General features: G+C 73.7%; 1 protein-coding gene across 1 annotated transcript; it reads right to left on the reverse strand.

Moving 5' to 3' along the window:
• Positions 1-7190: 7190 nt before the first annotated feature.
• Positions 7191-8600, reverse strand: ADRA2C (adrenoceptor alpha 2C; the record flags this gene model as incomplete). The annotated part of the gene is made up of 1 exon (XM_084234259.1): positions 7191-8600. One exon carries the CDS (start codon positions 8598-8600, stop codon positions 7191-7193), a length of 1410 nt encoding a protein of 469 aa, XP_084090385.1.
• Between the last annotated feature and the right edge of the window lie 2768 nt (positions 8601-11368).

An 11368-nucleotide genomic window follows, 5' to 3' on the forward strand; every position in this document is an offset into this window, starting at 1 on the left:
AGAGGCCGACCTGGCCCCGCGTGTCCCCTCAGCCAGACCTCAGTCCTCGTGAGGCGAGCACGCCAGGGCCTGAGCCCGCCCACCTGTCCCCCAGATGCCCCGCTCCACCTACCACCCCACGCAAGGCACCCCCCTCCACTGGAGGCCCTCACTCCCCCCTGCTTCCCAGGGGACTTCTCTGAAGAACAGTCTGCCTTTCCCGGCTTCCTCCCTCATCCCGCCCCCCAACCCCCCCCTCCCCTCCCCCCCAGCTCACCCGGTCCCCCAGCCCCTGGGCCCAAAGCGCCTCCAGCTGCCAGGACACCTCTCCAAGGTGGCTGCTGCCCCTGAAGTGGGGGCGGGGGGGGTGGCCTCAGCAGGTGTTCCCGCCGCCCCCCCCCCCCGCCCCCGTCCTGCTTCACTCCAGGTCCATCTGCCTGTGAGCTGTGGCTACAGCTGGCAGACGCCCCTGGCCAGCAGGTCTCCCAGGCCCAGCTGACGACGCTCTGCCTCCCGCCACAGAGAAACCGCCTGCTCCGCACTCCCCACAGGGCGCAGCCCCAGGCCCTCTGCGCTGTCCTGCTGTCCCCCAGGATGCCCTCCTCGTGGGCTGCAGGCGGCTCTTAAATTTCCCAGAACTCAGGACAGAGGCCGCCTTCTCGAGGAAGCCTCTGCAGCGCGCCCCCAGCCACCCCGGCCCTGCGGCAGGCTCACCCCACAGAGGCCTCCCTAGAAGCCCGGTCGCTCCCACCGGGCCGCCTGCCCGGCCTGGCCCCCCAGGACCCTGCTCTCCACGCAGCTCCATGTCGCCCGCTTGGACACGGGGCCTCCAGCGAGAGGGCCCACGCTGCCCCGGCCCTCCGGGCCCCCAGCACGGCCCGGAGCTGGCAGGAGACCAGCGCACGGAAGCGGTGCCCTGACTCGGCCACAGCCCCCGAGGCCCCAGACCCACGCGGGGCGTGGAGGCAGAGAAGACGGCGGCGGCCCTCCTCCGGGCCTCAGCTTCCCCGTCTCTCGAGCCTGTGTGTGGCCGCTGAGAGGACGCGGGAGGCCGGCAGCAACTCGGCCGAGAGCGCAGCGGCCGGCACTGCCCCCGGCGCCCGAGCGGAGACCTCCAGGCGAGTCGGCCTGGTCTCGGCCTGGTCTCCGCCCACCCCAGCGTGGGGCCTGTGCCGAGGGGGTGTCCCAGCACCTCCAGACCCGGCCCTGGCTCCCGGTCAGAGCCCAAACCGAACGCGCGCCTTGCGGGGCGGCTGGAGCGCTCAGCGGGCGGCCGTCCTCGTCTTCCCGGGACGTATTGATTGTGTCCAGGCGAGACAGGCGGCAAGAGGCTTCCACTGCGCGCTCTGCGACGGCCCCGGGAGCCCCGCACTCGGCAGCCCTCGGCCAGCGTCCCGCCCGGGCCCCAGGCCACCTGCCAGACCCTGCCCTGCTCACCCACACGCCCGTCCCAGGCGCCGTGAACGGGCGTGCGAGCGAGCGAGCGTGGGCACAAGCGTGCACACAGCGCAGCACGGTGCTGGCTCCTCAGCACTCCCCTCAGCTCAGCAGCAGGAGTCCCCAGTCTCTCAGCAAGTCAGGCCAGGGAGGGGCAGAGGTGGGAGCTGGGGCCGCGGGCGGGGCCGTCCCTGGGGACACCCGAGACACCTGGTTGGGTGTTACCCAGTGGAGCCCACGGCTGGCGCCCAGGGACCGAGGTCTGGAGGCCTCCGTCCTAGGGGGAAATGGAAGCTGTTCATCCCGGCGACAGCTTTCGCGCTGCGGCAGAACTTGGGGTTTTCCCCTGAGGGGGAGCGCGGCGGGTGGCGGCCGCAGGAGGAGGCACCCTCCAGGACCCCGCCGGTCACATGGCTGCCCGCCGGCGCAGGACTCCCAGAGCAGGGAGGGGCTCCGCAGGCCGGGGCGGCCGGGACCCACCTCCCTGGACATCAGCCCTGGTCGGGCCTGGCCATGCCGGCCCGGCGGGGAGGAGAAGCCGGAGCTGGGCCCAGGGCTGGGGACGGCCCTGCCGCCACGGAGCCGCTGTGGTCTCGGCAGGCTCTGTCCAGGCACACTGGGTGCAAGATGGAGCAGGGGCAGGCCAGGGGGCTCCGGGCACAGACCCACCCTCCAGGGCTGACCGAGAGGAGGGGCCTCTGCGGGGCCAGGAGGCAAGCAGGGGTGCAGGCCCAGCGAGGGGTGCAGCTGCCCAGAGGCCAGGGGAGAGGTGGCGGAGAGGACCCCACGGGCCCTCAGGCAGAGCACTTGTTTTCTGGGGGGAAACAGGCCCGTCCCCGCTACCGGACACACATGCGTCCCGGTCAGGACCCCTCTTGGTGGGACTGCGGCGCGGGGAGGCAGTCCTGCCCCTTTGGGGGCACTCTCAGGGGGCGCAGGCAAGCACAGAGGGGCGTGGAGAGAGTGGGGCCTGTGGGTGCAGGAGTGTGTCCCGACCCTCCCGGCTGGCGGGACCGCTTCCCCCCCGCAGGCAGAGAGCACCCCCTCCTTCCCCCGCCCCAAGCACTCTTGGGGCCTGCGGCAGGCACTGGCCCCGCTGAGCTGCACTGGCCTCTTGCTCTGCAGCAGGGGTGGCCCACTGAGCCCAGCGGCGGTCACCCTGGCCCCGGGGACAGCCCTGAGTGGCTGGAACCGTGGGCTGGCAGGCTCTGTCCTGCAGAGGCCTCATCTCCAGCTCCCCCCAGGGCCTGTGGCCCCAGGAACGACAGTAGCCCAGGAGTGAGGCCCCCTCCATGGGGAGGGGGGGCGGGCATGCAGCCTCAGAGGCCCCCGCGGTGCTGGGCTCACACCCGGCCTCAGCCCCGGCCGTGTGTCCGGTCTCCCCTGTGCCTGCGGAGTAGGGGGGCGGGCAGTGGGGCGTACCAGGGCTGAGGAAGCAACGCTGGTGGAGTGACTGGGTCAGGGGGTTCGGGGATGTGCTGACCACCAGCAGGCGGGGGGGCAGTGGCAAGACTGCCCTCTATCCTGGGCACACGCTTCCTCCGGCTCCGTGCCTGTGGCCGCTCCTAGTCACGGCTGGGGGGGGGGGGTGCCTGGTGGGGTCCAGCCCAGCCCCGGGCTGTGGCAGGAGCTGGGGGATGTTGCGGCCAGGCCGCCCCTAGGTCTCCAGGAGCGGAAAGGCCCTTCTTCCTCCACTGCTGGTCTGGATCTGGCCAGCAAGTCTCCTGCCTGATGGGAGATAAGGGCCACCCCGCGGAGCCTGGCCTCCAGCCTGGTAGTTTTCCATCACCACGGCCAGTGACCAGCCTCACAGGAGGCCGACTGGAGGAGCCAGTCGGGCTGGAGGAGCTGGAGGAGCCCTCTTTGGCTCCTAGCAGCCTTGTGGGGCATCTTTCCAGAAGCTTCTCTCACCGTATCTGCAGGTGCTGGTGCCTGCCGCCACCCCCTAAGTGCTCTGGAGCCTCTGCAAGCCCCTGGCCCTGGGCACCACACTTTACAGGGTGCAGAGCTCCCCCGCCCCCGGGCCTGCCCGCTCACAGCCCCAGCCCAAGGAGCAGCCGCGCCGGCCAGGAGGAAACTGCTCTGAGACACAAAGTGCGCTGTCCCGAGGCGCCTCACATTGCCTGGGCCTGCAAGTCCACCACGTCGCGCAGGGCTCGGCCGAGGCCCCCCGCCCAGCCCCAAAGCCCCAGCCCTCACCGAGGCCCCTTTCCAGGCCCCATGCCGGCACCCAAGCCCCCCCACCCCCACCCGTGAAGCTGGCACTCTGCCCCGGGGCTGCCCCACCCTCCAGCGGAGCTGCAGCCTGGAGCCCACTCACCTGCAGCGCTCCTGGGTCACTTCCAGGTACTTTGCTGCAATGGCTCCAGCTCTCATAAATAAAACCCAAGGTCCCCGAGGTGGCAGGTGGCAGACACGGCCCCGGCACTGCTTCGCAGCTCTCCCCGCACAGGGCAGGACGCCCAAAGAGCCCAGAGGTGGCCCAGGCCCCCTCGGCCACGCTCCCGCTCCAGGCCCAGGTCCAGGGCCCACACATTGCCCGACACCACCTGCTTCCAAGCCCGGCTGGCGGGGCCCACGCTGGGGGGCCACACCCCTGTCCTGCTGGCAGAGGCGGAGACGCAGGGGGCAAAGCCGCCCGGGAGTGGCCAGTGGCAACAACTGTGCTGCCCTCGCCCCAGCGCCGGCTCAGCCTGATGGCACCATGGAGGCCACTGCTGGCTCCACCACTGATGCCCGGGGCACCTCAGCTCAGGGCTCGCTTAGGCCTTCCAGCATCCGCTGGCCGGCTGCCTGGGCTTGGCCCCCACCGAGCACCAGGCCAGCGCCTCCCAGGGCCGTGACATCCGTGTCCTGCAGCTGCGTCCCCGGCTTGCAGGAAAGCGCCAGCGCCAGGCTCGGCCGGGGCACGCGTGTAGACAAAGCGGCGGGAAGGGATGAGCGTGGTGCGAGCACGGCGGCCCGCCCAGGGTTCCTCCGGCTGCGCAGCTGGGAGGGGCAGAGGCCCCAGGCCCTGCACTGCGCTTTGGGGCTTCTGGTTCTGGGGGCAGTGAGGGGGAGCTGCGGGGGGGACGCAACCCAGACAGTGGGGGCCACCGTCTTCATTGTATGGTGTCCCTCTGCTCCGAGCCTGCCCGGCCCCTCCCGCCCCCTCCCCTGGTCCCCCCCAGAAGGGGCCTCCGACTCGGGGCAAACTTCCTGGCCTCAGCAGGCCCACTTGGGGGCGAATCGGCTTGGCTGGGCTTCAGCCCAGGAGGAGACGGGTAATCTGGGGAGTTTTACTGGGAAATTCTCTAGAATATCCTTTCTCGTCTCTCTCTGCGCACGGATCCTCCGAAGCCTCTTCCACACTGAGTCTGCTTCCCTTGTCCTCACGAGACAGATGGCGAACCCCTTAACAGTTGGGGACCCCAGGGGCCCCTCAGTCGTGAGCCAACACCTCTTCCAGATGCCTCCACAGGGCTTCTTCCCGCGGGGGGCTTGCAGCGGGGCGGCCCAGGCATGCAGGGCCCCCTGGCTTATGCCCACTCGCCAGGAGGAGCCTGAGGCCGGGGCGCCACATAGCCGCGCAGCTGTCAAGCCCATCCAGAGGCCTCGGGAGCTAGTGCCGCACTGCGGCCAGCCTTGGCCACCTGGGAACAGAAGCCGTGTGAGGGACAGCGGGTCACCATGCAGCCACCCCACCCGGGGTCACAGAGGCCTGCTGGGGCGGTTGCAGCACAGGCCCTGGCACTGCCCATGCACTGCCCGCCTTTCCTGGGCCTTCAGGCCCCATGTGGACCCTGTGGCCCGGCCAGCCGCAAGGACCCACGAGGGCATCCGGCCAGGGCGGCGGGGTCCTGCGGAGACCGGTCCAGGCCCGGAGTGAGCGCCCGCTCTCTGCCCGCGGAGACACGGGAGCATCAAGTTGGAACAACAGCTTCACCTGGACTAGTTAAAAGGGGACGGATTTGCTCTCAATTCGATTTGTGGCGTCAGCCCCCCGGGAAATGGATAACCCGATTATTTTCCACCACAGACTTCTGGCGTTTGCATCCTGGCGGTCGTTAGGCGCTGCTGGGTACTGGGGAGCCAGCCGCCCGCACACCTGAGGGGTCGAGATGCTGCCAGGGCTCAGCGTGAGGTGACGGCGCCGGGAGAGCCGGGCAGGCCGTTGCTCAGCGCCGGCCCTGAGGAAGTGGAGGCCGAGCAGGCCAGGGGCCACCGGCCTCCGCTCACAGGACAGAGAGGGCCCCGCGGCCCTCGGTGCTCCTCTGGCCTCCAAGGGGGCGGTGCGGCCATCCCTGCTCCACAAGACCCCGACTCGGGATGGGGGAAACATAGCCGGGCGGGGCGTGAGCTTCCCGCAGGAGGGGTGCGCTGAGCCGGCTGTGAGGGCTGCAGCCAGGCCAGCACCACGCATGGCCGGCCCTGACTGGGGGGAGCCTGGGACTTTGGGCAGCCTCCCCCCCAAACTGGGCTGCCCCTCTGTCCCTGAGCCTGAACAGAGCGGGTGTGGGTGACCCCCGGGAGCTGGTGTGGACAGCCGGAAAGCAGCGCACACATCCTGGGGTGACGAGGCCGGGCGGCCGAGGGGTGTGCTCCAGCCAGCCCCGGCCCACCAGGCAAGGGGCCACTGGCCACTGGCCGGGAACGGAAGGCCAGAGGCCGGGCCGAGCCCTCCCCAGGACAGACCTCAGGCCACCCCAAGCCAAGGAAGAGGGGTGCCGATTCAGGGGAGCCCTAGGCTGACAGACAGGGGGCGCAGGGGCCACACAGGCCGCTCCAGCCCCCGAGCTCACGTGTGTGCGAGCGTGCCTGCTGGTGGGCATGTGTGCCGTGGACAGGCGCCCCCTCCCCTGCAATGCCAGGTCCTGCCACCACCCCCATCCCCACTGTCCCAGAGCTCCCGGGCCGCGGGGACTGGTGCTGCCCAGGAGGGGCGCCTGCTCCGCCACGGCCAGTCCCTTCCTCCCACCACCACCCCAGCCTTGTCGGGGTGAGGACAGACACCAGGGCCCAGGCTGGCTGCGCTGGGGGAGCCCAGGCTCAGAGGCGGGGCTCCAGCACCTCCTGCAGCCAGCCCAGGCTTTCCCTCCCCAGCACCTGGGCTCGAGAGACACCTCTGGCCAGGGCAGGGGCTCGGCCCGCCTGGCCTCCGCCCTCTCCCTCTGCTCCGGACTGGACGGGTGCTGCGGGGCGCTGCTTCCCGGAGGGACCTCCCCGGCGGCAGGTCCACCAGTGCCGAGAGGCCGGGGACTGTCCCAAAGCTTCGGGGGCAGCAGAGCAGGCCGGACGCAGCGCGCCCACCCCACCCTGGGCCGGGGCTGCCCGGGCAGCAGTGCGTGGGGGGGGGGGGGACCGTCCCCCTGCTAAGCGCTTCCCCGGGAAGCCCTGCTCCTCCTCCTCCCCCAGGGCGCAGGCTGGGGGCCCGCCGCTGCGGCCCAGGGCGCCAGGGACACCTAGATTACAAAGGTTTATTTAGAAAATAGTGTGGCTGCTGAGGCTGTCGTTTTTGGCAAACACTGAAATACAGTCACCGACCAAAGACCGTCAGAGGCTCCCGCCGCGCGCGCCCCGGGCGCGCCGCCCTTGCTGGAGGGGCGCGGGGTGGGCGCGGGGTGGCGCGGGGGGCTGTGCCCGCACCCGCGTGCAGTCTGCGGCCGCGGCCCCCCCGGGCAGCCCTGGCCGAGAAGCGGAGCCCAGGGGCCGCCCCGCTCGCCGCCCGCGCCCTCCCCGGCGCCGCGCGGACAGTCCGGCCCGGCCGGCCCCGGCCCAGGCCCGCGGGGCGCCGGTCACTGCCTGAAGCCGCGCCGGCGCCGGCGGAAGAGGATGTGCTGGAAGGAGCGGCGGAAGTCCTGGTTGAAGACGGTGTAGATGACCGGGTTGAGCGAGCTGTTGCAGTAGCCGATCCAGAAGAAGAACTTGAAGAGCGGCCCGGGCACGCGGCAGGCCTCGCGGCAGATGCCGTACAGGCTGTAGCTGAAGAAGAAGGGGAACCAGCAGAGCACGAACACGCCCATGACCACGGCCAGCACGAAGGTGAAGCGCTTCTCGCGCGCCTGGGCCACCTTGCGGCGGCACAGGCTGCTGCGCGCGCGGCGCCGGCGCGACAGGAAGAACTCGACGGAGCGCGCGCTGGCGCGGGACAGGCGGCCGCCGGGGCCCGGGGCGCGCGCGGCGGCCAGCGCGCCGGGGTCGGCCGGGCCCGCGGGCCCCCGCCCGTCCGCGCCGGCCGCGCCCCCCTCGCCCGCCGCCGCCGCGCGCCGCCGGCCGCCCCGCCGCAGCGCGCCCCGGCGCCGCCGCCCCCCGGCCGCCCCCCGCCCCGCGCCGCCGCCGCCGCCGGGGCTGTCCTCGGGGCTGTCCTCGGGCGCCGCGCCGGCGCGCGGGCGGCGCGGGGGCGCGCAGTGCCCGTTCTCGCCCGCGCCCAGCCCGTTCTCCGTGGGCGGCGCCGCGCCGTCGGGGCCGCCGGGCGCGCGCTTCTCGCTGAGCGAGCGCGTGCGCCGCTTGGCCACCCGGTAGATGCGCGCGTAGACCAGGCCCATGATGAGGCAGGGCGCGAAGAAGGAGCCCACGCAGGAGCTCAGGATGTACCAGGTCTCGTCGTTGAGGCCGCACTGCGGGTAGGCGGCGCCGTCGGGCCGGCGGTACAGCGACACGAGCGGCGGGAAGGAGATGACGGCCGAGATGAGCCACACCGCCACGATGGTGGCCTTGACGCGCCGCGGCGTGCGCTGCAGGTTGTACTCGACGGCGCGCGTCACGGACCAGTAGCGGTCCAGGCTGATGGCGCACAGGTGCACGATGGACGAGGTGCAGAAGAGCACGTCGAGCGCCAGGTACACGCCGCACCACACCTGCCCGAAGTACCAGTAGGCCATGAGCTCGTTGGCCAGCGAGAAGGGCATGACCAGCGTGGCCACCAGGATGTCGGCCGAGGCCAGCGACACGAGGAACAGGTTCTGCGGCGCCCGCAGCGCGCGGCTGGTCAGCACGGCGATCACCACCAGCACGTTGCCCACCACGGTGAAGACGATGAGGACGCCCACCAGCGCCGCCAGCCCCGCCGCGGCGCCCGCCGAGTACTGGCCCGGGGGCGGCCCCGCGCCGGCCCCCCGCGCGGCGCCCGAGGCGTTGGCGGCCGCGCCGCTCGCGTTGGGGCCGGTCGCCGCCGCCAGCGCCGCCGCCAGCGCCGGGGCCGCCATGGTCCGCGCCGCGCTACGCGGGCCCGCGCGGGCCCGGGGCGCAGCCGCCGCAGCTCGGGCGCCCCCCGGCCCGCGCCGGCGCCCGCATCGCCGCCCGCCCTCCGGGGACCGCGGCGCCCGCAGCCGGCCCGGGCCGTGGCGGCGCGGCGGGGAGCGCGCGGAGAGGCGGCTGCGGCTCCCGCCCCGGCGCGCGCGAGTGCAGAGCGGGAGGCGCCCGGAGCGGCGCGGCGCGGCGCGCGGCGAGGGGAGGGGGCAGGCCCCGGGGTCCCCGCGCCCCGCCCTCGCCCCGCTCACGGGGAGCGCCCGGGCCGCGAGCCCACGGCCGCGCGGCGCCCGAGCGGGCGCGCCCCGAAGGCCCCGCGGCCCCCGGCCGGGGCGCGGGCGGCGGGCGGCGGCGGCCCGGGCGCTCCGCCTCCCATCCGGGCGCGCCGCGCTCCCCGAGCCCCGAGCCCGAGCCCCGCGCGGCCCCCGCGCCGACTTCACTTTCCCGGGCCGGGCGCCGGCGCCCCGCGTCCCCCCGCGCCCCCCGCGCCCCGCCCGGCGCCCCCGCGGTCCGCGCCCGCCGCCGCCGCCCGCCGCCCGCCCGTGCGCTCGGCGAGTGCGGCCGCCGGCTGCGCCGCCAACTTGGGGCGAGTTGCGCGGCGGGGCGGGCGCGGGGCGGGGCGGGCGCGGGGCGGGGCGGGGCGGGGGCGGCCGGGGGGAGCGGCCGGAGCCGAGCCGGGGCGAGCGGCCGCGCGGCGCCGGGGCGGGGGGGGGAAGGGGGAGGCGGGGCGCGCGCGGCGAGGGGCCGGGCGGGGCCGCGCGGGGCCGCTGGCCGGGCCGGAGCTCCCGGGGCCTGCGCGCCCCGGCCGGGCACACGCACACGGCGCGGGCGCGCACACCCGGGCGGCGCCGGCCTCGGGGGCCGCGGAGGACGCCGCTCGCCCCGGCGCGCCGCGGGCGGCCCAGACCCGCCCCGGCCTCCGGGCAGGCGGTGCCGACCCGGGCCGCCTCCCCACCCCGGCCGGGCCCGCCGCGCCCCGCCGCGCCCCGGCCCCCCGCGCCCCGGCCGGCTCCCGCCCCGCGGCCACGCCGGCCTGGTGGGCTGCGCTCCGCTCCGGTGCCTGGGGAGGGGGACGGGGCCGCAAACTCACCGCCCCTGACAGACGCCCCTGGCTGGATGCCCGGATGGCGGGCGGCCTTGTGCGGGCGCCTCATTCCTCTCGGGGTACCCGGACCGCACGCCCCTGGCTCCCTTCGGCAGAGGCGCGCTGGGCCCCGCGGGGTCTGGGTCTGGGTCTGGGTCGGTGAGCGGAGGTCTGGGGGCGCGGGCCCGGGGAGCAGAAGCCGGAGTTCTGGGCCTTGCCTTTCCCCAGGGATGCGGGGCCTCTGCCAGCGGGCCCCAGGCGCGCCCCTCGCCCCAGCTCAGATGGGAGGGCGGCGCGGAGGCCCAGGAGGGCCTGGGGTCCCTGGGGGGGAGGAGCATGCTCGAGGCCTGGACGCTGCCTGGGGCGGGGGAGACGGGTCCAGCAGAGGGACGGTGGCCTCCCAGGTGGCTCTAAGACCCTGCCCCCCCCCCCGCAGCTGGCCAGCCACACAGGCCCGCTCAGGTTGTGAGGGGTTCTCATCTTCCAGGGAGCCCTTTGGGGGACCCACTCCCCAGCTCCACACGTCCACAAGCAGAGCCAGGCTGGCACAAGGCCCTGAGAGGAGAAGGGACACTTAGCGCTGGGCCCCCGGGGCACACGGACCTCGAGGCCAGGCCAGACCGGGGGCATCTGGGTGCTGGCGGCCCAGTGGGGGCATCAGCCCTGGCACCGTGCGGGAGGCAGGGCTCTCCCAGCAGGTCAAGCCCACAGCCGAGGGCATGGGAGAGACCCCTCCCAGGCCCCCCAGAGCACAGGGGTGCAGAGGCTTGGCTTCAGGGCCATGGGCACGCAGCAGTTGTAGGGGTTGCAGCTGCTTGAAAATGAGGTGTGGCCGCTGCCCCCGGTTCTCCTGGAGCGAGCCAAGGCCCTGGCCGGCCGGCTGGAGAGGCTGCCCGCAGGAGACTCGCTGGTACGGGCCTGGGCCTGGAGCACCAGGAGGGGCGCTGTGGGGCGCAGCTCAGCCCGCACGGAGAAGTGGGGACTTTGGGGCAGGGCTGCCCAACAGCCCCTCACCCCACCCCTGCCTTGGGAGCCAAAGGGAAGCACGACTCCCGCAGGGCCCCCGCCTCTGGGCGCCGCTCCTGGGACCCAGCGCAGGTGTTTTCTGGCACCGCCCACTGCACTCTGAGACGTGTGCGCAGCCCCCATGCACACAGGCTTGCACGTGCACGCAATGCAGGGCTTGCGCTAGTGCCTGCCCATAGCAGGCCCCGCGCATCCCCGTGCACCCCCCTGTGTCCAGCCACAGCTGTGCACACACACCACAAGACCGTGCTGTCCAGTGTGCACACTAGTGCATGCACACACACACGTGCCCACGCAGTGCAGTACACACGTGTGCACCGAGCACAACGCCGCACACACCCACGGGCGTGTGCACTGCCTGCGGCCGGTCTCCCCAGGCTGGGGGAGGGTGTGCTGCAGCAGCTTCCCGGCCCAGCGGGGCTCTGCCTCCGGGGCCCCCTCCAGCCTCTCCTCCTGGCCTCCAGCCCCTGGCGACCCTTCCTGCCATCTGTCCTGGGGTCCCCTTCTTGGGATGTGAGCAAAGGCTGCACCCCAGGAGCCTCCCTCTGGCAGAACAGAGGCCTCTCAGGGTGCCCTGGGGGCCAGCACTGGCGCACGTCCAGCTGCGGGCCTTCC

Source organism: Talpa europaea, assembly GCF_964194135.1.
Source record: "Talpa europaea genome assembly, chromosome: 5".
NCBI classification, from domain to species: Eukaryota; Metazoa; Chordata; class Mammalia; order Eulipotyphla; family Talpidae; genus Talpa; species Talpa europaea.